We start from the raw sequence: 25,350 nt of genomic DNA, 5'->3' as shown, positions 1-25,350 counted from the left end.
GGTGACAGTGTCTGAGCAGGGACAGGGCCACGGCGTTGGCACGGCAACGCAGCGATGACAAAGCGAGGGGGAGCTGCACCCCAGCGTGGCTGCAGGGGGAGGCTGCGAGGAGCAGAGGCAGGGGGGCTGCGAAAGTGCCAACAGGGGGATCACCACCGAGCAGGGTCTGTGTATTCTGGGGACAGTCCCTGAGGAGGTGGCTCACTAACAGTGTGTGTGACAGCCCCACACCCACACACTGTTCCACCCACCCGAGCCCCTGCGCCCTGTGACACCCCAAACAGGCCAGGAGCACCAGGCCCTGCCGGCCCAGCACAAGGCCCCAGCACAAGGCCAAGGACTGTCCCCTGCACAGGGCCTTTGTCACCATTTAAATTGTGTTTGGGCCTTGGTGGCTCATCCCTGCAGCCACCAGCAGCCCTGGAGTGACATCCTGGGAACCAGAGCCCCTTGGCTGGGCTGGTGGATCGGGGAATGGCAGAGGGGAATGGCAGAGGGGAATGGCAGAAGGGAATGGCAGAGGGAAATGGCAAACATCACCCCCCGGCCTCCGTCTGCCCCACCGCCAGCCCTCCCAGCACACCGGGCACATCCTGCACTGCCTGCGGAGAATCCCTGAGGGAGAAAAGGCCTGGAGACCCGACATGAGGGGAAATAAGGGAACTGGGGGGAGAGGAGGGGTGTCCCCATCTCAGCTTTTCCTGGCCGAGTGCGGGCAGGGCCCCCGGGAATGCAGCAGTGGGGCGAGCGGCACCTGCGGACCAGCCCATCGCTGTGTCCGTGTGTCCGTGTCCCTGTGTCTGTCCCTGTGTCTATCTCTGTGCCTGTCCCTGTGTGTGACACCACTAGATGTCACCAGGAACCCGCGCCGCGCAGCGCCCTGGGGCGGGAAGGAGGGAGGGAGCGCCCAGAGGATCTGGAGCATCCTCGGCCCTGGATCGCCCGTAGGGGACAGACACGGAGAGGGTAGGAACGGCAGCAGCCTCAAGGCTGCACCCCCAGAGGGACCCCCAGAGCCAGAGCACCCCGGGGAACCAGCACACCCTCACTCATGGTGGGGTTTGCAGCACCCTCTGCCCCCGACCACCCACGGGAGCTTGGAGCATCCTGGCACTCGGAGTGGCTGGTGGCACCTGGGGCTGCCGTGGTGCAGAGGCTCAGGTGTAACAGCCTCTGTTGGGGTGCAGGGCTGCTCCCCCAGCCCTTCTCTTGGGCACTGGAGTCTGCTGTCACCCACACAGAAACCCTGAGAAACCCGAAGTCCCAGCTGAGACCCCCACCAACATCCTGATTCCCTTCTCCCTGCCCAGCAGAGACTTGTGCTGTGGGACACAAACCCCAGGACATGGGGACCCGCCACTGCCACCACAGCATGATTCAGCAGAACTGAAACCCCACTGCAGCCCCAGAGCCCTGACACAGCAGCAGCAAAGTCCGGGGCAGAGTCCCAGAGCCACCACCCTGAGCAGAGGGAGGTGAGGCACAGGATATGGGCCATGGGGTATGTTGCTGCCAGAGGAGTCACTGTCACTATCCAGCCTCCACTGGGGCTTTATCTCTGCTTGGAAAATGGTTTATGGCAGAGTCATCTGCTAAAGCCATAAAAGCCACCATAAACAAAACCTTCAGCCACCAGGCTGTGCCATGGCTGGGATAGGCTGGGCAGAGCAGAGGGAGAACTCCCCCCATCTAAAGCCCAGCTGAGACCCTTGGAAAATCCACAGATTGAATCAGATTTGGGGATTCATCCTTTAGGATACTTGGCAAGACATAAAGGTTCGCCTTGATGAGAGCAGCACTGTGTAACCCAATACCAAATAGGTTTAGAAATGTTTATAAACATGTGTCCAGCTGAAATATCTCAGCTTCCAGCAGACAAGGAAAGAGAACAGCCCTTAAGCCTTCAGGACTGAATGGAGGTGGATCTTGTCCCATCCATACAGCAGGAACAATGGCAGTGTTTGCTGAGGGGCCGTGGTGGCAGCCAATCCAGGGACAAATGAGCTGCTTCACTGCTGAGTTCCTCTTACCAGGGAGCAGCAGCCATTTATAACGAGCTCTTTAATTAAAGGCTCTGCCAGGGGCATAATGGCTTTATTAAATCTGCTTGAGCTTTCCCCAGGCTGGAGGTAATGAAATCCTTGTGGCACTGCTGGCATGGGGATGTGTCACTTAGGGACCAGAACCTGTGCAGGCTGTCCTGGCATGGACCTGCAGGTTGGGGGGATGCTTGAGAGCTCTTGGCCTGCTCAGGGCTGCCCAAGGCCTCTCAGGGATGCTCAAGGCTTCTCAGGGATGCTTAGAGGTGTTCAAGCATGCTCGGGTGTGCTTGGGACTGCCACAGATTCCTTCAGATCAGTGAGTTGAAGTGGCTCTGGAGATGCTGCTCCAGCTCCCCAGCTGTTGGCTGAGCTGGAATTCGTTCCAGGCTTGTCCTGGGCTGTCAAGGATCCAGGGATCAATAAGAGCATCATCAACTGATAATTCATGGAAAAACCAGCAGTTCTTGTCCTTGCCCAACTGTGCCTCCCACCTTGGCATGGGCGTCTTCCCTCTCTCCGCTACGGATTATTAAATTACCATTTTGCTGATCTAACTTCTTTTGGTTGGTTTCTTTCTTCTCCTTCCTAAATCAAATTCTTATTGCTAAGAAATGCTAATTTGCAAGATGCCTCCCCTGAGGACTGAGATTCAAGAGCCCAGCTGCCTTGGAGGAGCTGAGGTGCAGCCTGAAACAACCTCAAGCTGCTGCTGTTCCATGTGAAACCCCAAACCTGGGGCTAAATTAACCATTTTTCACTAAATATAAGAGAAATAATAACAGTCATATTGGAAGGTTCAGTGGCTGCCAAGAGGGTGGCTGAAGGATGGCTTGGGATTAACATCAAAAGGGCTGATCTCCAGTTCCCCAGGAAGCTGTGAGGGCTGAAAAACAGGTAATTCCCAGCTGGGACAAAGCTTCCTCAAGAACCTGGATCCTTCCCAGGCTGCAAATCAGCTGGAAAAGACTCTGGTTCTCCTCCTGGCAGCAATTAAGCCACCCTGTCCTCCTCCTCCCCAGGAACACAACTCTGCTGCGTGGGGTGGGCGATACAATCAGCCCAGCGCAGCCCCTGCAGACACTTAATCTCCTTCAGGGGAGGCTGAAGGCAAGTTTATGGCCATTTTTTAATAGCAGCTTGGATAAACAGCGTCGATAACCCGTGCTGGGCTCCCAGAGGATGATTAATGCTCCAGGAACAGTCACGCTCGCTCGCCTCAGGGCTGGGATTGTTTTCATTTATTAAAGGTGGGGGGGGAATAATGGACTTTGCCGTGTTTTATCGGGTTGATAGGTGCAGAGGGGAACACGTTGGCCTCTTTGCTCACCCTGTAACATGCCCAGCTCTGGCTGAGTGGCAAAGATGGGGGATGGAGTGACGAAGGATGAGGGATAATGATGAAGGACAAAGAATGAAGGATGAGAGATGAAAGAGGAGAAATTAAGGTGGAGGAAGGAGGAATTGAGGAGGACAGATGAAGGATGAGAGATGAAGAACCAGCAATGATTTCTCACCAGGTTTTTACTTCTTGCCCTGAGATGTTCCTGACTGTGTGCCTGGCACTGTGCACATATCCTGCACTGTGCCTGGCGGCTCCCCAAGAGATGAACTACTGGGGTTTAACATTTATTTAGGACCCTTCCAAAACATGGGAATCATTTAGCAGCCTTGAGTCCCCCAGTACCTTCAGCACACTGCATATTCATGGCCTTGCAGTGTCACAGCACATCCTCAGGACTCTCTTTGCAATGGGCACATCCCCGAGCTGCTGGCACTGGTCCCAGTCTGGGAATGAGGCTGAGGAGCTCTGATGGTGAAAACCACATGTGTGTCCCTTTCCCACTCCCCCCCAGCCCCACCGAGCTGCCCAGCTGGGGAGAACACACGGCCCCGTGCAGCCAGCTGGGTCACACGTGTCCCCACACCTGCGCCAGGTCCGCTCTCCATGGGACAATGGACCCTTGTCCTAGGGCAGGAATGTGCTAGAAGGAGTTTTTATGGGGTGGAGTGGAAACTTGACGATAAGGAGCTTTCTGCTGCATTCTACTGAGTGTGCACTCATGGGGCCAGGGTGAGCTCCCCCGGAGCTCATTGCCCCCCATCCCCGCTCAGAGGAGACACACCAGGCTTTCAACACGCCTTAAATCCAGGGAAAAGCTGGAAACAGCCTCACAGTTATGCCAAAACTGCTCAGCAGAGACCTTTTGCACTCAGACAGCAGGAGCAAGGATTTTTGTGTCCTCTTGCCATTGCAGTCCCCAAATCCAGGTGACATCAAGGGGCTCCACCAGCCCCAACACTCACTGGAATAGCTAAAAATTATCTTAGCAATCAGAGGTTTGAAATAAATGGTAAAAAGCCTGATTGCTTTGGACATTTCTTTTAGTTTTTTGGAAGGCTGAGGGGAAATAAAGCTATTTGTTTAGATGAAAAATTTGGACTGGAGGGGTGTTTTTTCCCCCTCTCCCTCATGACAGCATCACCACAGCTGGGAAAGCAGCTTAGTGAATTACACGCTATGATAATTGATTGAATTCATCAGTAAATAAAGCAGCCACCTCTAAACTCAGGGTCTGGAGAGGGAGGAAAATATCCCAATGCAGTTGTTTGTACCAACAGGTGCAGGAGTTGTCATGCCCATGAAACCACAGCCACCAGGAAAAGTGACACGCAGCACTGCACTCTGGGCTAAAAAAAGCTCCTTTTGGGTCTAAATACAGAAGGAATGATTTCTCTGCAAAAGGGAATCCTTTGTCTCACCTCCAGAAGCTCCTTGGTTCTTTAGAGAGATGGATCAGACAGAAGTTATGAAGCAACCTTGAACCCTTTAAGAAATGGTGGGATGGAGAAGCCAAAAATATGGTCTACAATAAAAGAAGGGGAAAATAATTTTGACCATCCCCAGCCAGAGGCCTTAAGGCTGGGATATACACACATAAATCACCACATCTTCCCAGCCAGCACCAGGGCCATCCCCAAATTCCTGCTCCTTTGCTCCACCACACCTGCTTACCGTCTCCCATCACACCACCATCATGGACACCTTGCAGCCCCATTAAGAAATATATACCATCAAAACTCCTTATTTATTTCTTCTGGGGAATTCTGGGCTGCACCAGCACTGCTGGCTGTGGGCAGGGAGATTCTGCAGGTCTGGCAAGCCAAGGAACTGACCCAAAATGCTGAGAGCAAGTCATGCTCCTTCATGTGTGAGGCACGGCCGCAGTGTCACGGCCGATGCGCTGCGGTGACACCGCGGCCATGGCACACGTGTCCTGTCACACGTGCCCCAGGGAGGGGGAAGGAAAGGTCTCCACGGAGTGATGACGGCGATGCAAACTGATGGGAAGCACCCTCTGGGCCAGGGCAGCTGCTGGGGACATCCATCACGTCCAGCCCACATCCTCTCGAGCAGTTCCGCATCCGTCTCCCTGGCAACGCATTTTTCACATTCTTCGGTATCTCCTGCCCCTCTGGTCTGTGGTGCTGGCAGCGCTGGGTACCCTGCAGGCTGGGAGCTGATGGATGTCCATCACTCACCCCAGCAGCCCTGAGAGGGGTGGGGACAGTAGGCACTGGTCCCAGTGCTCCACAGAATGCCCACAGGTGACTCAGAGCCCATCCTTGGTGGGAGCACAGAATGGATTTGGGGCAGCACAGAGGTGGCAACGAGCATCTGACAACTTGCAGGTGTCTCACCTGCCTTCCTGGACCAACACAACCTGCCAGTGCTCTCCTACATGTGGGATATCTTTCTGCCTGATGCAGCTGGAGTTTTACAAGATAGGGTGACACAGAGCCATGGGCATCCCTGGAGATCCAGCCTTGGAGAGGAACTTTTTCTCCTGCACAATGTCCAGCAGCAGCAGCCCTACTTGGACCAGTCTTGGAAGACAGTCTTGTATAAAAGGATGGAGCACTACCCTTCTCCTGAAGGATCATCCATTGGACACATCAGCCTTGGAAAAAAGCTTCAAATGCTGTGATTCCCGGGTACCAGTGACATTGCACTGACTGTTTTGGCCTCACTGATCTCCTGAAGCCCCCACTGGTGCCAGAGGCTGCAGCAGGACCCAGGGCCGGGAAAACCCCTCCCTGGTGCAGCTGGGAACAGAGGCTGCAGGGGGACAGGAAATCTCCATTCACTGGCCCTTGGTCTCCGGCCAAATTGGACCCAAACCAACCTTTTTTTTTTTCCAACTTCCCAGTAAACTGGACTTTCCAGAAAACTATGGCTGGTGAGGAAAGGGGTCAGCAAGGGGGGCTGGAGGCAGATGCTGACTCTGCCACCAGCTCTGCAATGCCCAGGCTCACAGGTGGTGCTGGTGCAGGGGGGATTCCTGGTCAGGGGGATAAAGGGTTTTCATGTGCTCACATCAGCCTGTGCAGGTGGAGGGTGCAAGAACAGGGTGTGAAGTTGTGATTTTTGGTGTGAGGTTTAATAGACATCAGAGGGTTGCAGTCTTCTAAGTTTTGTTTGTTTTTTAGTGGCTGTGCACACCCCATAGGATGCCCAGTGCTGACAGGAGGATGTGTCCCTTTTCTAGTGGCCACGCTGTCCCCATGGAGTCACCCCAGTTACTCCTTCAAGGGTCCATGATGGTGTCCAGCTGCTCTGCAGCTCCCATCAGGGATAAAAGGTCAAGGGATTTCCCTCTGTTCCCTCCTAATAAAAGCTCTCTCTTGGCAGGTGTTCACTATTGTGTCTATGGGGTGGTTGCTCCAACAAGGAGTCGTGAGGTCAGGCAACCCAGGGTCTAAGTTCAGCCCAGGCACCATTCCCAGGGCTGAGGCCAGACCCTGGGGAAAAGGGATTTATTTGAGTAAATAGAAAACAAAACAAAACAAAGGAGCTATCAAGCCCATCAACACAGGTCTGGTTTTCATTTTGAAGGAACTTTTTGTTACTCGTTTGTCATCAGCCTCCAAGTCCAAAACGCTTGGTGTGATGTGATGTGATTTCCTTCACAAGCAGGAGGAATACTCTGTTTTGTTGAAAAATGAGGTTCTGTTGGGAAGGGGGTCCCTTTGGCAGGAAGAAGTGCGAGACAGACCTCGGCTGTGTCCCACAGGAACAGTTTCCCTCCTGTGCTTGCCCTTGCAGCCCCCGCAGGTGCTCAGGGTGCTGCCGAGGGGCGTGTGCCGTGTGATGCAGGTGAGAGGAGTTCTGCTAAGGACCACTTGACTTCTGCTAAGCACCACTGCGCCAAATCAGGAGGGAACTGGGACCCTGCAGGGATGGAGCTGCATCTCACCCACCCCATCCACGCTAGCCTTTCTCCTCTCTCTTTTTTCTGCCTTTCCCTGGATTCTCCTCCATCTCCTTCCCTCCCTCCTATCCCAGCCCCTTCCCCTTCCCTCCCGGCACTGCCAGGAGCCAAAAGGACTTTGCCCCCCGAGGCAGCGTTCTCTCGCCGCTCCTTCGCGCAAGCCTCGGATCCGCCGGAGGGAGAGCGGAACACTCCGCTCTTATCTGCGAGGGGAGGCAGGCTCGGTGGGCAGGGTTTGCGCGAAAGCTGCCGGCTTATAAGCAGCCGGCGGCGGAGGCAAAGCCGTCTCGGAAGGCACCGAACGGGGCCCCTCGGTGCCGCGCTCCGGCCGCGATGCCCGCGGCGCTGGCGCTGCTGCTCTGGCTGAGCCTCGCAGGTGCCCTTGGCTCCGACCTCGGGCCCCTCCAGTACGACAGCACCGAGCAAGGGGCCGCCCGCTTCGCCTCAGACTACAACAGCACGGCCGAGACCGTGCTCTTCAAAAGCGTCTCGGCCAGCTGGAATTACAACACCAACCTGACGGCCGAGAACGCCGCTCTGCAGGTGGGTGGCGGGACGGGGGCGATGCCGCCGCCGCGGGGTCCCCAGCGCAGGGTTTGGGGGGGCTGGGTCGCGGTGGAGGCACTTGGTGGGGTTCCCTTCCTCCCGGCGGGTTTCTGTCTCAGCACCTCGGGGTGGCAAACCGAGGGTGGGAGTTGTAGTGCAGGAGCTGCAGGGGTTTGCCCCAAATTTGCTTTCAGAGAGACTCTGCCCCAGAATGACAGCTCTGGTCCCAGAGCAGAGTCAAGGTTATTTTTTGAGGTGATTCCCTGCTCCCAGCACCTCCCACTTTCCCCCTTCCCAGAACTGGGCCAGCTGTCAGATGTCCCTGTCCCTGTCTGGTGTCACCACATTCCAGTGCTGAGGGTTTTAGTTTGGGGCGAACACCAGGAGCCCAAAGTGCACACAAGCAGCTGGGTGGCATCGGGACTGAGCCTGCCACCTCTTGTCCCTGTGCCCCCAGCCCACGGGGACAAACACAGAGGTGGGAAAGCACTCCAGGCTGTAGGGAATTAGACATCAGCCCAGATTAGTGCAGGAGGAACCTCTGCAGGGAGCAATGCTGTGCGCATCCCTCAGGCTGCTGTGTGTTCTCCCAGGAGTTTGGATGTGTTTGGGGTGTATTAAGTGGGGCAGGGAGCAGCCCTGGGTCTGCTCTCGGTCAGGTGAACTCCAGCCCAGCCCAGCCCGGGCAGTGGCAGTGCCTGGACAGGCTGCAGTGGTTTCCCCAGTCCCAGCTGTGCTCAGGGAGCTGCTGGTGGCCCCAGCACGGGGTCAGGGACGAGCCACAGCTCAGGGCACACCTGCCAGTGCTGTGGCTACAGAGGCACAAGGGCAGTGCAGCCCATAGGTGTGTTTGTCCAGCCCAGTGTCACACAGGGGCTGGCACACAGAGCCCTAAACCCTCCAGAAGCCGTGGGGACGGGAGCACAGTGTGCCCTGTGCAGGAAGGAAATGCATCTTCCTGTGCAGGGGAAAGATCCCTGCCAGGTCTGGGCACTGCCAATTTGGCAGGACACTCAAGAGGGCCCAGGTGCCCCCTCAGCCTTTTTTTGTCAAGCTGACGTGATGTCTGGGCAGGCATCCAGCTCTAGCTGCAGATGTGGTGGGGCAAGGGACCTTGGGGCAGAGCAGGAACATCCCAGCTACACTGAGCCCATCATTAAGGCCAGGAGAGCACCTTGCATGGACTTCTCTCAGAAGGTGTTTCCAGAGCAGCTTTCCCCCCTTTATGTGCTATTAAATGTGTGAGGATCATGTCCAGGAGCTCCCTGCAATGTGGACACTGGATTTTCTAAGGCTCCTAAGCCAGAACAGGTAGAGGAGGGGATCTGAACCCCTGAGGTCAGCCCATGGTGGGGCAGCAGGGACGTGTGCTGGGATGGGGAGTCACTGGATCCTAAAGGAACAACAGCTGGCCAGCAGGACCCAAAAGGCTGAATTTGGGGGATCTGGGGGAGCATTGGGCCAGAAAACCCTGCTCATCCATAACACAAGAGGGGCTGAGCCAGGCCACCAGGGCATGGGCAGCTCTGGGGCTTGCCACAAAAGGGGACCCTGTGACAAAGGGACATGAGAGGCAGGAGATCAGAGGTAGGGATGGACAGACAGACAGATGTACCATCATTCACAAGTTGGGATTCTGGGCAAGAGGCTGGCAATGGGGCCTGGGAGCTGCTCATGTTTGGGTGCAGAATGCCTGGGCCAAGGCAGTCCCAGTGCCCTGAGCTGCATCCTGAGCCTTCACTGTGCTCCCAGCAGGGAGGGACTGGGGCAAGCTTGGAAGCTGTGGGTGCCAAGGGGCTCCTGAGCACCCCACAGAGAGCGCCCAGATACAGGAGGAAGGGCCAGGATTGCTGGGCATGGCCACGGCAAGGGGCTCTCAGGCAGCACCAGCGGCCTCAGCTCACTCCACCAGAGCTGTCAGGAGGGTTTAGGGCACGATTTGCCTGACCAAACACAGGTGCCTGTTCAAGGACAAAACAAAACACAGCTGAATTCTGCTTCCTCCAGCTCTGCACGGGGTTTGGGAAGGGGTAAAGGCATCTCCTGTTGAGAGGGGTGGTGCAAGAGCAGGGTGTCTGTTGGGGGATTGATGCCAGTGATGCTGTGGGCGCTGGGATGTCCAAGGGAAGCAGTGAGGGGTAGCCAGGGGCACCTGGCACTGTTGGCATTCCCACCCCTGTGTCCCACAGCTGTGTGGGTATCTGCCTCCAACTCTGCCACACCACAACTCCCTTCCTTCCCTGCTGCCTGCTGAGGGAATGTGAAGATTAAAATAAAACAAACCAGGCGTGTTGGATCCAGGCTAAAAATGCCACAAGTCACAGCTAATGAGCTCCATAAATCACACCAGGATGGCACATGGACACTGACCAGGCACTCTGCACCATCTCACTCCCCCTGCACAGGGCCAGGACGCTCTGAAAAGATTGCAGCTTCCCAAGAATACAGCTGACACTGATCAGGCTGGGATACAAACACCTGCAATGCACCCCATCCCAAAAGCAGGGCCACAGCCCCAGCTGCCTAAATAACACCCCACAGTGTTATTTGAGCAGCTTACAGGCAGCCCATGGCCCCAGGAAGGGAGATCAGGGCTAGCAGGAGTTGGGTGGCAGAGAGACACCCAAAACTGGGGATTCAGAGCAAATGGGTGAACACCAGATGTGGCATTTAGGGTGCAGACAGCCAATTGAGGAATGTAGAGAAATAGAAATGTACAGACATAGTGGGGGCATACAGGAAAGAGAAAGGTGGATGTGGCACCTTTATAGTTCTCTTTTGGGCTTCTGAGAAAGTGAGAAACAGCAGGATTGGAAATAAAAATAAGCCAGACCTCAGAGCTCCTTCCAAAAGCAGGGTCCAGCAGATGTCAAAGGCAGCCCAGGAGCACCCAGACACCCTGACTGCATGGCCTGGATGCCCAATCCCAGCACTCCCATCCCTTATGAGACCCTGGAGCTCCTCCTAAACACCCTCACAGGCCACCCATGGGTGCTCATGGAGAGCTCCACAGCGAGCAGGGGCTGCAGACACAGATGGAAGCTGCTGTCTCTATCCATGGGTGCCAAGGGCTGGGGACAGCCCTGCCTGTCACCCCATGTCCTGTCACCTCTGACTCCCACAAACCCTCATGGCTTTGCCCTGGCTCCCAAACCATCGCCTGGGTGTTGGCACCTCCCAGGGCTGGTCCTGAGCCCCCACGTCCCCTCTCGCCATGCAGGTGGCAGCATCACTGGAGGAGCAGAACTTCACAGAGATATGGGGGAAGAAAGCCAAGGAGCTCTATGGCAACAACTGGAGTAACTTCAGTGACCCCCAGCTGAGGAAAATCATCGGATCAATCCAGACCTTGGGACCCTCCAACCTGCCCCTGGAGATGAGAGAGCAGGTAGGCAAGGTGGTGGAGGAGCCCTGGGCGAGGGTGGGGTGCTGTGAAATGCCCTAGGGGGATTTCTCACAAGCATCCAGACTCCACTGCTGGCCTGTTGCGTTTTGGAGGGTGTCACTGGCCTTACACAGTGATGGAGGAGGAGATGGGGTGCTGTCTCCAGGGGATGCAGGATGCCTTCTGGCCCTATTAGCCAGCCCTAACCTTATCTTAGAGCTGTCCCAGCAGGAACTGGAGATTTCCTGCTTACACAGAGCAGTCTTGGGCATCACCTGGAGACCAGCCAGGCTGTCCAAACCCCTCTGGGCTCATCAGGTGTGCAGCCCACTGAAAAGAAGGGCTGATGCAGCCACCCAGCTCCTGAGCTCCCCATAAGACACAGTCTGCTGTGCCTTGGTGACACTGTTCCATGCCAAGGATATCAGGACATCCTGAGCTTTCAGGGCAGTTTATCTGAATTTTGATTTCCATGCATGAAAATATTGCCCAGGCTGAAGCTGGCAGGTACTCTGCTGTACATGAGCACAGGACAGGCCCTTCCATCCTGACCCACAGCTCCCTGAGAGCCATTCCCAGCCAAGCCCTGGCAAAGCCTTGTGATGCAATCCCTTCCGGAGAGCTGTCAGCCCCAGTTCCTTCCAGGAAACCCATCCCTGCCTCCTCCAGACAACAGACAACATCATGTCTCCTCCCTGCTCATCAGTCATGTCTCTCCCATCCCTGGGCAGCTCCATCCCACAGCCACCACTGTCCCCATCCCCTCTGCACTGATGGAGCAGAGGAATGGGAGTGGAGAGAGGGACAGAGCAGAGGAATTTCCTTCCCTGACAGTGGGCTTCCCAGGAATGTTCCAGGAAACCTCCTGCTGCTATTGTTTGCTGTTGTTGCAGTTCACAGGAATAAACCCCCCTCATCCTCTGGCTTTTCTTCTCCTGGTTTTTTTAACCCATTTAGATAAACAGCTTGTGCCGTGGCCCCACTGACAAACAGCTTTATAAACAGCCCCTCTCTGGAGCATGGATTGTCTGTCCCAAAGAGCCTCCCTGCTCCCACCACGCCAAAACCCCGAGTGATAACACACTTATCTCACCACAAATGTGCTGTATAAACACACCAATCCTTCCCCACATCCGTCTGGACACACACACTGCAGAGCAGGGAGATCCTGAAGGGCTGTTCCTGTCCCCTGGCACCCCCTTTCCTCTCAGCATTCTTTTCCTTTCCTACAGTACAACACCATCCTGAGTGACATGGACAAAATCTACTCCACGGCCAAGGTGTGCCTGCCCAATGGCACCTGCTGGGATCTGGAGCCAGGTATGGTCCCTGTCCCCTTGATCCTGTCAGCTGCTGGGCACCCCATGGTGCCAGGACTTTGTCCAGGTCCCCACATCCTTGGTGGGTTTGGGTTCCACCCATGTTAATCAGAATTGTCCCAGTGTGAGGAATGGGCACTTGTCACCCTGTTTTTTTAAGTTCTTCTAAGCCTTCTGATGTTTACATTCTTGTAATGAACTTTCTCACACACTTGATGTAAATAATTTATAGTTTTGCATTCTTTTATAAAAGAAATTTAATAAACTGTTAGTTTGCCCAGTGTCATTGGAGAGGTGGCACTTTCACCCTTCAATCCACTGTCACTTTTGGAAGTCTCTAAATGCTGAAGTCAGAATTAAACTTCCCGCTTTTTTCCCTTATAAAATCCAGTGCCCACATTTTTCTGTTTCGTGTCCTAGAGTGACAGGCACTGGGGTCTGGCACGGTGGTGGTGGTGGCACCTCTGCAGAGCCACTGTCCCTCTTGGAAATCTACAAATGTTGAAGTCAGAATTAAACTTCCCTCTTTTTCCCCTTAGAAAATCCAGTGCCCACGTTTTTCTGTTTCGTGTCCTAGAGTGACAGGCACTGGGGTCTGGCACGGTGGTGGTGGCACCTCTGCAGAGCTGTGCCTCCCTCTCCAGCAATCTGAAAAATATCCGAAAAATAGGAGGGCTCCGCTTCCTTATGTTCTCCTTGTCCCCTCTGTCCCAGACCTGTCGGACATCATGGCCACGTCCCGCAGCTACAAGAAGCTGCTGTTTGCCTGGGAGGGCTGGCACAACGCCGCGGGCAACCCGCTGCGCCCCAAGTACCAGGAGTTCGTGCAGCTCAGCAACGCCGCCTACGCCAAGGATGGTACAAACCCAGGGGGTCCCCAAACAGGGCGTGATCAGGGAGCTGGGGTGGAAACAGGAACTGGGATATTGGGATGCAGCCAGGCATCCAGCTTCTATTTCCCAAGTATCAACAGTTTAGGGAAAAGGGAAAAAAATCCTGCTGCTAGTCCCTGGTCGCACCTGTTGGGGGTGGGTAGTGGGGGCAGCGTTTGGGGTCTGGAGACAGAGGTTTTCCCTGTGTCCCTGGTAGGATTCAATGACACAGGCAGCTACTGGCGCTCCTGGTACGACTCAGACACCTTTGAGAGGGACCTGGAGCACCTCTACAACCAGCTGGAGCCACTCTACCTCAACCTGCACGCCTTCGTCCGGAGGAAGCTGTACGACCGCTATGGGCCCAAGTACATCAACCTGAAGGGTCCCATCCCTGCTCACCTCCTGGGTAAGAGATGAGCCTCCCCCAGCCTGTGCCCAGAGGGGCACACACAAGGCCAGAGAGGTCCCAGTTATCACTGTGTTTCTCTCCTGACCTGCCACCAGCTCTGCTCCAGCTGTTTTCTCTTTTCAGGGAACATGTGGGCTCAGCAGTGGAACAACATCTATGACCTGATGATCCCCTACCCTGAGAAGCCCAACCTTGATGTCACGAGCACCATGGTGCAGCAGGTGATGGGCTGAGGGACTCATTGGAGGGACCAGGGAGAAAAAGCAGGAGGTGTTGCCAGGGCTGGCCCATGACAGTGACCCCATGGGAGTCATTTCTCATACTTGTATAGGGGACAGCAGAAAATCCATGTCTGGGAGGGGAAGGGACAAAGAAATGGTCTTACTCCATATCTGGCAATGACCAATGAGGCAGCAGGTGGACAAAAGTGGGCAGTGCACTGGGACTGCTGCCAGTCCCCAGGCTGGGGGCTGCATTGCTGCATTCACACCATCACACAGCTTCAAGCCCTTCTTGGGTATAAGCCCTGCTCCCTTCTCCTGCCCCTGCTGAGCTCCAGCATCATTGCTCGGTGCTTTTTAGCAATGTTCACACCAGTTCTGGGGCTGGGCCTCCCCATCACAGAGAGAGGGGCAGGACCTCAGTCTTGGGGAGAAATTCACCCCCTTCCCACAGTCCTGGAGCCCTGGAGGCAATGCCCAGGGCACAGGCAGCCCCTTCCTCAGCCATAACCCATTGCTTGCTTCCCACCAGGGCTGGAATGCCACTCACATGTTCCGGGTCTCGGAGGAGTTCTTCACCTCCCTGGGGCTCCTGGAGATGCCCCCTGAATTCTGGCAGTTTTCCATGCTGGAAAAGCCGACAGATGGGCGGGAGGTGGTGTGTCATGCCTCGGCCTGGGACTTCTACAACCGCAAGGACTTCAGGTCTGTGGGGGTATGCGGGGACCCAGGGCTACAGGGCAAGACCCTCTCCTATCCCCATTGGTAGTCACCCTTTTGGGTAGCCCCCCACCCTTTTGGGTACCCCAGCCTGGCCATGCAGCCCAATGTGGCATTTTCTGAGGTGAGGTCTGGAGTGGCAATGCTGCCCTGCCGTCCCCTCCGCTTTCCCTCACCCTGTGGGGTGCTGCCACCCTCTCTGAGACTGTGGGGAGTCCTTCCCATCAAGGGGGTGCACAGGCAGCTCAGGGGTCCCTCACTGGGCTCAGGCAGTGCTGTTTTCACAGGATCAAGCAGTGCACGACGGTGACCATGGAGCAGCTGTTCACGGTGCACCATGAGATGGGCCACATCCAGTACTACCTGCAGTACAAGGACCAGCCCGTGTCCTTCCGCAGCGGGGCCAACCCTGGCTTCCACGAGGCCATCGGGGATGTCCTGTCCCTCTCTGTCTCCACCCCCAGCCACCTCAAGAAAATCGGTCTCCTCAGCAATGCTACTGAGGATGAAGGTATGGCAGCCACTCTGGGGAGCTGGGTGGCCTGGCACTGCCCGTGGCACTGGGAAGGGTTTGGGACATGCCAGGGTGGGTTGCAGTCTGGCAATGCAGCCCAGAACTGCCACAACCCCTTCTCATCTCCATGGGTCCATGCACAGCCCCCTCCTGTCTCCATGGGTCCATGTAGAGCCCTTCTTGGCTCCATACTCTTCACCCCTGAGGCAGGAGTGATGCTCTCCAGAGCTCGTCTGTGCCTTTCCCTTCACCAAAAGAGCTCAAACTGGAAAACAACATTTTTGTGCTTGACTGGCTTTGACCTTTCTAGCATTCCTCCCTGCCCAAGGAGCATCCACCAGTGGAGCTGCTGCTGTGGCTCTGGGGAGGTGGCACCAAGCATGCACGTGCACAGTCACGAGGGCAGGCAGAGGGTGACGTGTCCAGCTGCCAGCCAGCACAGCAGGGCAGGACTTGTCACTGCAGGCACTGCCCAGCTCATCAAGAGCCTCTTCCTCCCACTGACATCCCTCAGCCAACACATCAAATCAGATGGTGGCAGAAGAAATTGAGCACTCCCAGACCTGCCCCAGGCGCTGCTTGGCGGAGGAGGGACAGTCCTGGGATCCTCCTGCCGTGTCATTAAATACGTTTTACGACAAGAAAGACATCACAGCAGCCAAGAGCATCGGGCCAGCGCTGCATAAACACAGCGAGGCAGATGGTCTCTGCCTCAAGCCATTGCTACCCGGCTTGCCAGCCCCTGGCAGCCCGGCTGCCATGGTGGAGGCAGCCAACAGCCCCTCAGGGCAGTGCTGCCAACCCTTCCCTGACCCCACAGCTTCAGCTGGGTCTCCAGCAGGTCCTTCTCCAAACTTCCTTCCCTGGGTTTCCTTGAGGGGGAGAACAGATGTCACCATCCCCTGTGCTCCTCGTGGTACGGTGGTGGCTGTCCTAGAGTTGACTCTGGTTCTGGGTCTGAACCATCAGAGCCTCTGCAGTGGTGTGACTGCAGAACAAACTCCTCCAAAGCTGCTCATCCGGAGGCCCCAGGGTGGAAGAGTGAAGATTTACACTCACCAAAGGCCTTCTAACTCCGAGAGCTGGGCTAAGGACAAGGGAACACCATATTTGTCATTGTCATTTGTCCCCACTCAGTAAAAGGCACGTGTAACTGTATTTATAGAAACCTCCTGTGTCCTACAAAACCTTCTCTAGGAAAAAGGTTGGAAGTTGAGATGCTGTGCCCATTTCTCATCCAGATCTACCCACCCTCTTGCCCACTAAAATTCTGGTGCCTGTAGTGCTGTCTATGCAGAATCCTTTCCAGCCTGGTTCAGGCTCTGTTTCCTGCAGAGAGCAATATCAACTACCTGCTGAAGATGGCCCTGGAGAAGATTGCCTTCCTGCCCTTTGGCTACCTCATCGACCAGTGGCGCTGGAACGTGTTCAGCGGCCGCACGCCGCCGAGCCGCTACAACTACGACTGGTGGTACCTGAGGTGGGGACAGTCACCAAGGGGGGACGTGGCTGTGGGAGCTGGGCGTGTGCAAGGAAGGGAGGCAGGAAAGAGGAAAGAAAAAGCGTAAAAGTAGCCATGGAAATGGTGGGAGAACAGTGGATGGATGGATGGATGGATGGATGGATGGATATACATGGAATCATGCTCTAACTGTGCAGATATCTTCAGCACTGTGCCAAGCCTTCCCATCCTTTGACTAGATTCTTCTGACCCTTTATTATTCCCATGCTCATGTTGCCCACAGAACCAAATACCAGGGCATCTGCGCCCCGATTTCAAGGAATGAGAGCAACTTTGACCCTGGAGCAAAGTACCACATCCCAGGGAACACTCCTTACATCAGGTAGAGGAAATGTGGGTAAGGGAACCAAGGTTTGGGGTGAAATGGGTGGGGTATGACCTCTGTGAGCAGGGACTGTCCTGTGCTGCTCCTGCTCAAGACATAGAGATCTCCCAACACTCGGACCACAAATGTTGGGGTTGAACTCTTGGACTTGTCTGCTTCCCTTTGTCCCCAGTTCTGACCTTCATGGGCTTCCTTGGCAGGTACTTTGTGAGCTTCATCCTCCAGTTCCAGTTTCACAAGGCACTGTGCCAGGCCGCCAACCACACCGGCCCCCTGCACACCTGTGACATCTACAGGTCCAAAGAGGCTGGAAACAAACTCAGGTGGGGACAGAGGAGGGTCAGGAAAATCGCCATGGGCAGATGTGTGCATGGAAGCTGATGGTGTGCAAAGGAAGGAAGGAAGAAAGGAAGGAAAAGTGAACTGGAGAAATAGCTTTGCAGATGGATGGATGGAAATATGTGGAAGCACTGGGGTGGGGTGAGTGGTCCTCACCACCAGAGTGTTGCTATTGTTCCAGCCATGAGCTCCCACCTAGAGGTCACTAAAGCACAGTTGGCTCCTGTTGATTCCCTGGGTGTTAAATGCATGAGTGTGTGACAAGGAATCCTCAGTTCCCACACTGGGGACAGGTGGTGGCTTCCAGGGCAGTTCCAGGTTCATGTCCCACCCTGGAACAGCATTTTCAACCTTAAGATGCTGAGATGATATCACTGCTTCTCTCCCATCCGTCCTCTGGCCTCATGCTGGCTCTTGCTGTTCTGCTCCTCCACAGGGAAGTGTTGAAAGTTGGATCCTCAAAGTCGTGGCAGGAAATCCTCTTGAATCTCACTGGCTCGGGTCAGATGGACGCTGGACCCCTTCTGGAGTATTTCAGCCCTGTCACCAAGTGGCTTCAGGAGCAGAACAACAAGACCAACGAGGTGCTGGGCTGGCCTGAGTTTGACTGGCGTCCCCCTGTCCCTGAAGGCTACCCTGAAGGCATTGGTAAGGCTGCAGCTCCATCCTGGGTTTGGGGAGGGCCAGGAAGAAGTCCTCCAAGGGACATCATTAATCCACAGGCAGAAGCAGAGGAAGGTCTCTGCTGTGGGTGGGGTGTTCCCCCTATCAGGAATAGAGGACTAACCAGCTCCAGTGAAGTCCCATGGGGTGTTGCTTCCCAGGAGGCAGGTGCCATTGTCTGAGGCTGTGTAGTGGTGTCATCAGTCATGGTGTGAAGAGTTTCTCTTCTTAATTGTATCCTTTGCGCTCATGTGGGAGAGTCTAGAGCATGCAACTTATCCTATTGTCCCATCTTCTGTCCGGTGGACACCCCAGCTGGGCACCTCTTCCCCCAGTTCTTAGCTCAGCCTGCTCCCAAGTTGTGGCATCCTTCAGTGGACCTGCAGTTCTGGGAAAAGCTTCTCCATAGTGCTCTTGCAACTCTCCTGACCTTTCTCATCTCTTCCCCCATTTATTTCCTCCTCTAGACAAAATAGCAGATGAGGCACAAGCCAAAGAGTTCCTGTCCGAGTACAACAGCACAGCTGAGGAAGTGTGGAATGCCTACACCGAGGCCTCCTGGGTCTACAACACCAACATCACTGACCACAACAAGGAGATCATGGTATGGGAACGACCCTGGGGCTGTGCAGGGAGAGCCAGCAGCCAGGGAGGGCAGGTGGTACCCAGGGCACGCTTCACAGAAGCTCTGAAAACCAGGGCAGATTCTGCCCCTTGTAAAGGGAAAACATTCTCACCCTTTTCCTTGAAAACCCTCATCATCCCATGAGGTGCCCACAAAGGGGAAGGTGTCAGCTGTGGGATGCTAGGTGGTGCTTCTAGCAGTGGCCTGTGTCTTCTCCCTGAAGTAACTCTTCTTCTCCCATTGTAGCTGGAGAAGAACTTGGCCATGTCCAAGCACACCCTGGAGTACGGCATGAGGGCCAGGCAGTTCGACACCTCCGATTTCCAGGACCAAAGTGTCACCCGCATCCTCAGGAAGCTGAGTGTCATTGAGAGGGCAGCCTTACCTGAGGATGAGCTGAAGGAGGTGAGTGGCAAGGGGACAGAGCAAGAGAGGGTGTCCCTTGCCATCACCTCGTGTGAAGACAAAAGTTTCTCTCAAACTTTAGGAAATGCCACTGAGCAGCCACCATCTGCCTTGAAGAAGGTGATATCTTGGTACCTTCTACACAAAGCCAAAGTCCTTGTCTTCAGGGTTTCCCACCCAAAGGTTGCCTATCCCAGGCTGCAGCAGGGCCTGGATTTTTGGGTGACAATAGCACATTGCTTGTTGGCCCCAGGGCCTCTTGTATGGACTCAGCGTTGCCTCCGTTGGGGTCACACTTGATCTTGGAAGGGACCAGAGTGAAACACCCAAAAACCTCAATGGGCTGGGACACCCTCCAATATCCTCCAATATCAGGAGCAAGGATAACCACTTTACACACTCTGATTTCCTTTGCAGTATAACACCCTGCTCTCAGACATGGAGACCACCTACAGCGTGGCCAAGGTCTGCAGAGAGAACAAAACCTGTCACCCACTGGACCCTGGTAAGATCTAGCAGGGTGTCCTGTGGGGCATCAGAAGGGAGGGAATTTTTTAAGTGGGGGCATGAAGAAAGGCCATGAAGGGTTCTTTCACCTTCTCTGTGATGGCCCCTGAGCAACACAGTACAGAACCATTGCACCTGCTCAGCCCATCCAACAGCATCTCAGTGGCTTTGTTGTTCTCTTTCAGACCTCACAAACATAATGGCCACCTATCGGGACTACGATGAGCTCCTCTTTGCCTGGAAAGGCTGGCGGGATGCTTCTGGGAAGAAGATGAGGAACAACTACAAGCGATATGTGGAGCTGAGCAACAAGGCAGCCGTGCTCAATGGTCAGTGCCCTCCTCCCCTAGAGCCCACCACGGCCCTCTTCACCCAACTGGGGGTCACAATCCCAAGGGTGTGGAGGTCTCACTAACTCCCAGATCTACTCTCACTTTCTTGGAGTGTCGAAACAGCAAGACAGAGTCTTGCCCAAGAAGAAGAGTCTGACAGCTTCTGCTCTTGCCCTACCACAGGCTACACAGACAACGGGGCCTACTGGAGATCCCTGTATGAGACACCCACCTTTGAGGAAGATCTGGAGAGGCTGTACCTGCAGCTGCAGCCCCTGTACCTCAACCTGCATGCTTATGTACGGCGAGCCCTCTACAAAAATTATGGTCCAGAGCACATCAACCTGAAGGGTCCCATCCCTGCCCATCTGCTAGGTAAGGGCTCTCCTTGAGCAATGCTGCTTCTCCCACCAGGTGTGGCTGTCTCTGTGCCGTGCCAAGAGTTAACACTGGTCTCTGTCCAGCTCAGGCTGAAGGGAAAAGTCCCCTGGGATGGGGATAGAGGACAATCTGCCCCAGGGAAGGGCAGCATGCTCAGCATGATTTGGCTTCTCTTGCATGGATGGGCTCCTGCCTGCATTGCCCTTATGCAGACAGGGCAGGGACCAGGCAGGGTGATCCACCTGTGCAGGAGGAGGGAGTAACTGGTTGTTCTCCCTGTCACCCTCCTGACATGTGTCATCCTTCTGTGCTCCCCAGGCAACATGTGGGCTCAGTCATGGTCCAACATTTTCGACCTGGTGGTACCTTTCCCAGATGCCACCAAGGTGGATGCCACCCCGGCCATGAAAAACCAGGTCAGTGCATTTCTAGGCTGCTCTGGGGAAGTCCCTTGGGACCCAGCAATCTTTGGCTGTTACCACCACCCATGCTGCCAAATGCTCTAATGCTGCTAAAAAAATCCATGCCTCATCTGTATTCTCCCTACCTCTATATATGCCAAGACCTGGATCCAAGTCTAGCTGACTCCAGGAGATTCCCCTGCCTCGAACAAGGTTATCCCTGTCCTCCCATCCTTCCACATTGCCCCTCAGCAGGTCTCTGCTCTTTCCCCAGGGCTGGACACCCAAGAGAATGTTTGAGGAGTCAGACCGTTTCTTCACCTCTCTGGGCCTCATCCCGATGCCACAGGAGTTCTGGGACAAGTCCATGATTGAGAAGCCATCAGACGGGCGGGAGGTGGTGTGCCACGCCTCAGCCTGGGATTTCTACAACCGCAAGGACTTCAGGTGCCCCTGGGGAGCAGGGGGTGCCCACTGCTGCTGTGGTGCTGGGGCAGAAAGGGTCTTTGTAGGATAAGGGCAGGTGGGCTGATGCCACCGCAGTGTGGCTGTGGCACCCCAGCTGTGGCACTTCTCTTGGTAGCCAAGATGCTGGTAGGAGTCCCCATGGTGGATGGAGGGCAATTCATGCCTGCCCTGCCCTGGAGAATGGAAAAGCTGATGAACAGGGACAGGGAATGGGCAGCAGGAGATGCAGGAGGAGGAAGAGACCAACCCAGTGGAGTAGGACCAGCCTGGCGTGGCATCAGATGTGGGGAGGGGGCACATAGAAAGGAAAAATAGCTCAAGGGGATCTGATGGTTCCTGGAGGTTTTCATGCCACCATTTCCCTCCCTTTTCCCCCAACCCCTGTGTCCTGGTCCAGGATCAAGCAGTGCACCGTGGTGAACATGGACGACCTCATCACAGTGCACCACGAGATGGGCCACGTCCAGTACTTCCTGCAGTACAAGGACCAGCCTGTCTCCTTCCGTGACGGGGCCAACCCTGGCTTCCATGAGGCTGTTGGGGATGTCATGGCCTTGTCTGTCTCCACCCCCAAACACCTCCACAGCATCAATCTGCTGGACCAGGTCATGGAAAACAAAGGTGAGCTGGAGGGCCACAATGTGCAATTGGAGAGCAAATGTGGGGATGCTGATGGGAACAGCTGGAAATGCACATGGTCAGGAGGGGCTGGGCAAGGTTGAAGGGCTCGGGGACACACATGGTGGCTTTGCATGAATGGAGGGGACAGGAGCTGTTGGGGACACCCAGTTCTGGGGCAGAATGACCCACGGAGGGAGGAGAGGCGGGTACAGCACTGACTTGCTCACATCTTCATGCCCTGGGCAGAAAGTGATATTAACTACCTGATGAGCATCGCCCTGGACAAAATTGCCTTCCTGCCCTTCGGGTACCTCATGGACCAGTGGCGCTGGAAGGTATTTGATGGGCGGATCAAGGAGGATGAGTACAACAAGGAGTGGTGGAACCTCAGGTAGGATTGAATTCAGACTCCTCTCTGAAACAAGGCTGTCATCCCACTGGGTGTTTTCTCCCTGTGGTCCAGCCGACTGCAATGGGAATGATGAGATGCATAGCCCCTCCCTCTGTCCTCACACCCCACTCTGTTCCTTCCCACTTTGCCCCATCTCCTCCTCCCCAGCTGGCCTGACTCTCCCTCTCTCACACAGGATGAAGTACCAGGGCTTGTGCCCACCAGCACTGAGGTCAGAAGATGACTTTGACCCCGGGGCAAAGTTTCACATTCCTGCCAACGTCCCTTACATTAGGTGAGCCAGCAGGGCTGGGGCACGAGGGACACCACCTGGACATAGAAGCAGGATCCCCAGGTCAGATGCCAGCAATGACACCTTTCTCCATGGCTGGTGGTATCATCCTGCATGGGCTGGGCAGCTCCAGAGACCCTAAGAAGTCTGAATTTAGGGGAATTTCTCCCTATCCAAGGAAGACGAGCTCATCCACTCCAACAAACATAAAACACATTATGGGAGAAATGGCCTCAGCAGGTTGAGCTGAGCTGGAGAAGGTGTAGCTCCAAAGCCACTGATGCTCCTCCAGACTGGGAGGGTGCAGCCAGAGAATGAGGGGAGCCGCATCCTCTGTTGCACAGGCACAAGCAGGGTCCATTCCCATCTCTTCATCCCTCTCCACCAGGTATTTTGTCAGCTTTGTGATCCAGTTCCAGTTCCACCAGGCACTCTGCAATGCAGCTGGCCACAAGGGTCCCCTGCACACCTGTGACATCTACCAGTCCAAGGAGGCTGGGAAGATCTTGGGGTAGGTGTGTGGGCAGGGTAAAGCCAAGGCAAAAATATCCCCAAATACCTTAAAGCCAGCCCAGCAAGACAGGAGGCAGCAGAGCCCCTGCTCATCCCTCCCATCCCATACCTGGGGGGACACCCTGGGCTGGGCGCTGGGGCTGTGATTGCAAAGGCAGCCACTAGATGGTAGCTAGGCCCCTGACAGGGGGAAGGCTCCCTCCTCCTCCTCCTCCTCCTCCTCCTCCCAGCCCCCAGTTCCTTAGGGAAAACAACCCCCTTGCTGCAAGCAAAGCACCTGCAAAATTAACTCTTTCACCCAGGGACTGCTCAGCATCAGGCTGGATTCACAAGAGGTTTTTAACCCATGCAAAGCCCTCTTTCCCCCACAGATAAATGTCCTTCCCTGTGCTCCAGGCTGGCAGCCCTATGGTTCTGGGGGCTCAGACTGTACCCGGGGATGCTGACACCAAGAGCTCCAAGGGAAAGGGAGGGGCTGGCAGCCAAGAGGGTGATGGGGAACGCGCTGGAGCTGATTTCTCCTGCCACAGGGATGCCCTGAAGCTGGGCTTCAGCAAGCCGTGGCCCGAAGCCATGCAGCTCATCACAGGACAGCCCAACATGTCAGCAGAGGCCCTGATGAGCTACTTCGAGCCACTCATGACGTGGCTGGAGAAAGAGAACCAGAAGAACGGGGAGGTCCTGGGCTGGCCCGAGTACAGCTGGACTCCTTACACAGGTATGCAGGGCTCAGCCAAGCACAGCAGGCCCACGACTGGCCAGGGCTCAGCCCTCACCAGGGGCAGAATGAAATGGAGCTCTCTTGGTGCCGCTCGGCCATCCCAAAAACCACAGGGTGTTTGGATACTTCTCCTTGATTCCTCGTGGAGCTGAGGCCAAAGGGCATCCAAGAGACCAGAAAGGTGGCCCAACATACCACAGCCCAGAGCCCTCAGCAACAACCATGTCTCTCTTTTCTCTCTTTTCCAGCCCAGCAAGATGACTCCAGCAAAACTGATTTCCTGGGAATGTCCCTGACCAAAAGTCAAGCCACAGCTGGGGGCTGGGTCCTGCTCGCCCTGGCACTCCTCTTCCTGATCACCACCATCTTCTTCGGTGTCAAGTTCTTCTTAGTCAGGGGAAAGGCCTTCACATCCATCTCAGAAATGGAACTGAAATAAGGCAGAGCCACCAGCAGGGCAACAGACAGGGTGTAAGCATGGGCACTTGGCCAGGCTGGCAGCCATGCCATGGGCACACTTGCCAAGGAAGCCATGGGTTTCCACAACCCAGGATTACTCTCTCCTATCAGGTCAGACATTCCTTTCCACTATGCAAGAGCCAGAGCAGAGAAGAGCTATTTATTTGCCAATGTCTGAATCAGGGGAAAGAGAAGTTGAGGCTCCGGCAGGCACGGAGCCGTCACAAGCTGCCCCTGTGCCCAGGGCTGGAGCTGGTCCAGCCTGGTCACCCACCAGCCAAATCTGATCTGTGGGCAAAGCCACAGAGACTTGAGTGACAGAGGGCAGTTTGGGGAGGGATGGAGCACATCCTGGTTTGCCTGCTACCAGGCTGTTCGCTTGCATGGATGAAAAATAAACCTGTGTCTTGTACCCCTTGGAGCAGCAGCTCAGCTTCTTCTTGCAGGTGAAAGATGAGCATCCCTTTGCAGCACCTCCATCCTCCCCTGAACCGCGGCTCCGTCAGAGCTGACAGCTCGTGGGTTCCCAGCGCAGCACGTGCCTCAGGGAGGGGCTGAATCAGGGCCAGGCATCCCCAAAGTCCAGACACGAGCTGTTTAAAGGGCTGGGGGTCACCAGGCTGGAGCTCACCGCTGCTGTGACTCCAGCAGCAGTGCCGCGCTTACGTAAGAGCTGGGGAGGGGGTTCCAAGGTCAGCGATCGCCTCCTGCCCTCCAGCTCCTGATTATCTTGGGATCAGCCGTGCTTTGAGGCCCACCCGTCCCCCCCCCCCGTCCTCCCCATCCCCGGCCTCGTCTTTCTTCTGCTTCTGTAAATAAAACTTCCTATTTGTTCTGCAGTGATTAGGCGCAAAACTAATCCCAGGCCGGGGATTATTGCAGCCTTAAAGAGCTGTGATCTGCTGCAGCCCGGAGCAGCAGGGGAAATGAGGGGATCTGGCTGATCCACCCGTCCCTATCCCATCCCGTGGCCTCTGCCCTCGGTCACGGGAAGCTGAGGCTTGGGAGCGGCTCCCTGCACCTGGCAGAGGAGCACAAGGCAGGTGTCTGCCCGCCCACGCTCGGGTGTTTGTTTGCTTTCCAT

At 55.5% G+C, this 25,350-nt stretch overlaps 1 protein-coding gene across 1 annotated transcript; it reads left to right on the top strand.

Annotated features, from left to right (window-relative positions):
* Positions 1-7,280: 7,280 nt before the first annotated feature.
* Positions 7,281-24,678, top strand: ACE (angiotensin I converting enzyme). Its single transcript, XM_059489340.1, is given in 26 exon segments — positions 7,281-7,617; positions 7,620-7,855; positions 11,079-11,246; positions 12,476-12,563; positions 13,277-13,420; positions 13,652-13,843; positions 13,970-14,067; positions 14,600-14,772; positions 15,075-15,298; positions 16,637-16,781; positions 17,047-17,145; positions 17,349-17,471; positions 17,924-18,135; positions 18,618-18,754; positions 19,022-19,180; positions 19,598-19,685; positions 19,873-20,016; positions 20,203-20,394; positions 20,719-20,816; positions 21,076-21,248; positions 21,667-21,890; positions 22,137-22,281; positions 22,478-22,576; positions 22,962-23,084; positions 23,617-23,804; positions 24,056-24,678. Coding segments are annotated over 26 exon segments (4,200 nt in total). The 3' UTR covers positions 24,247-24,678.
* The last annotated feature ends 672 nt before the right edge of the window (positions 24,679-25,350 follow it).

The sequence above is a fragment of the Ammospiza nelsoni genome, chromosome 26 (assembly GCF_027579445.1).
Source record: "Ammospiza nelsoni isolate bAmmNel1 chromosome 26, bAmmNel1.pri, whole genome shotgun sequence".
NCBI classification, from domain to species: domain Eukaryota; kingdom Metazoa; phylum Chordata; class Aves; order Passeriformes; family Passerellidae; genus Ammospiza; species Ammospiza nelsoni.
This window is presented reverse-complemented; position numbering and strand designations above follow the sequence as displayed.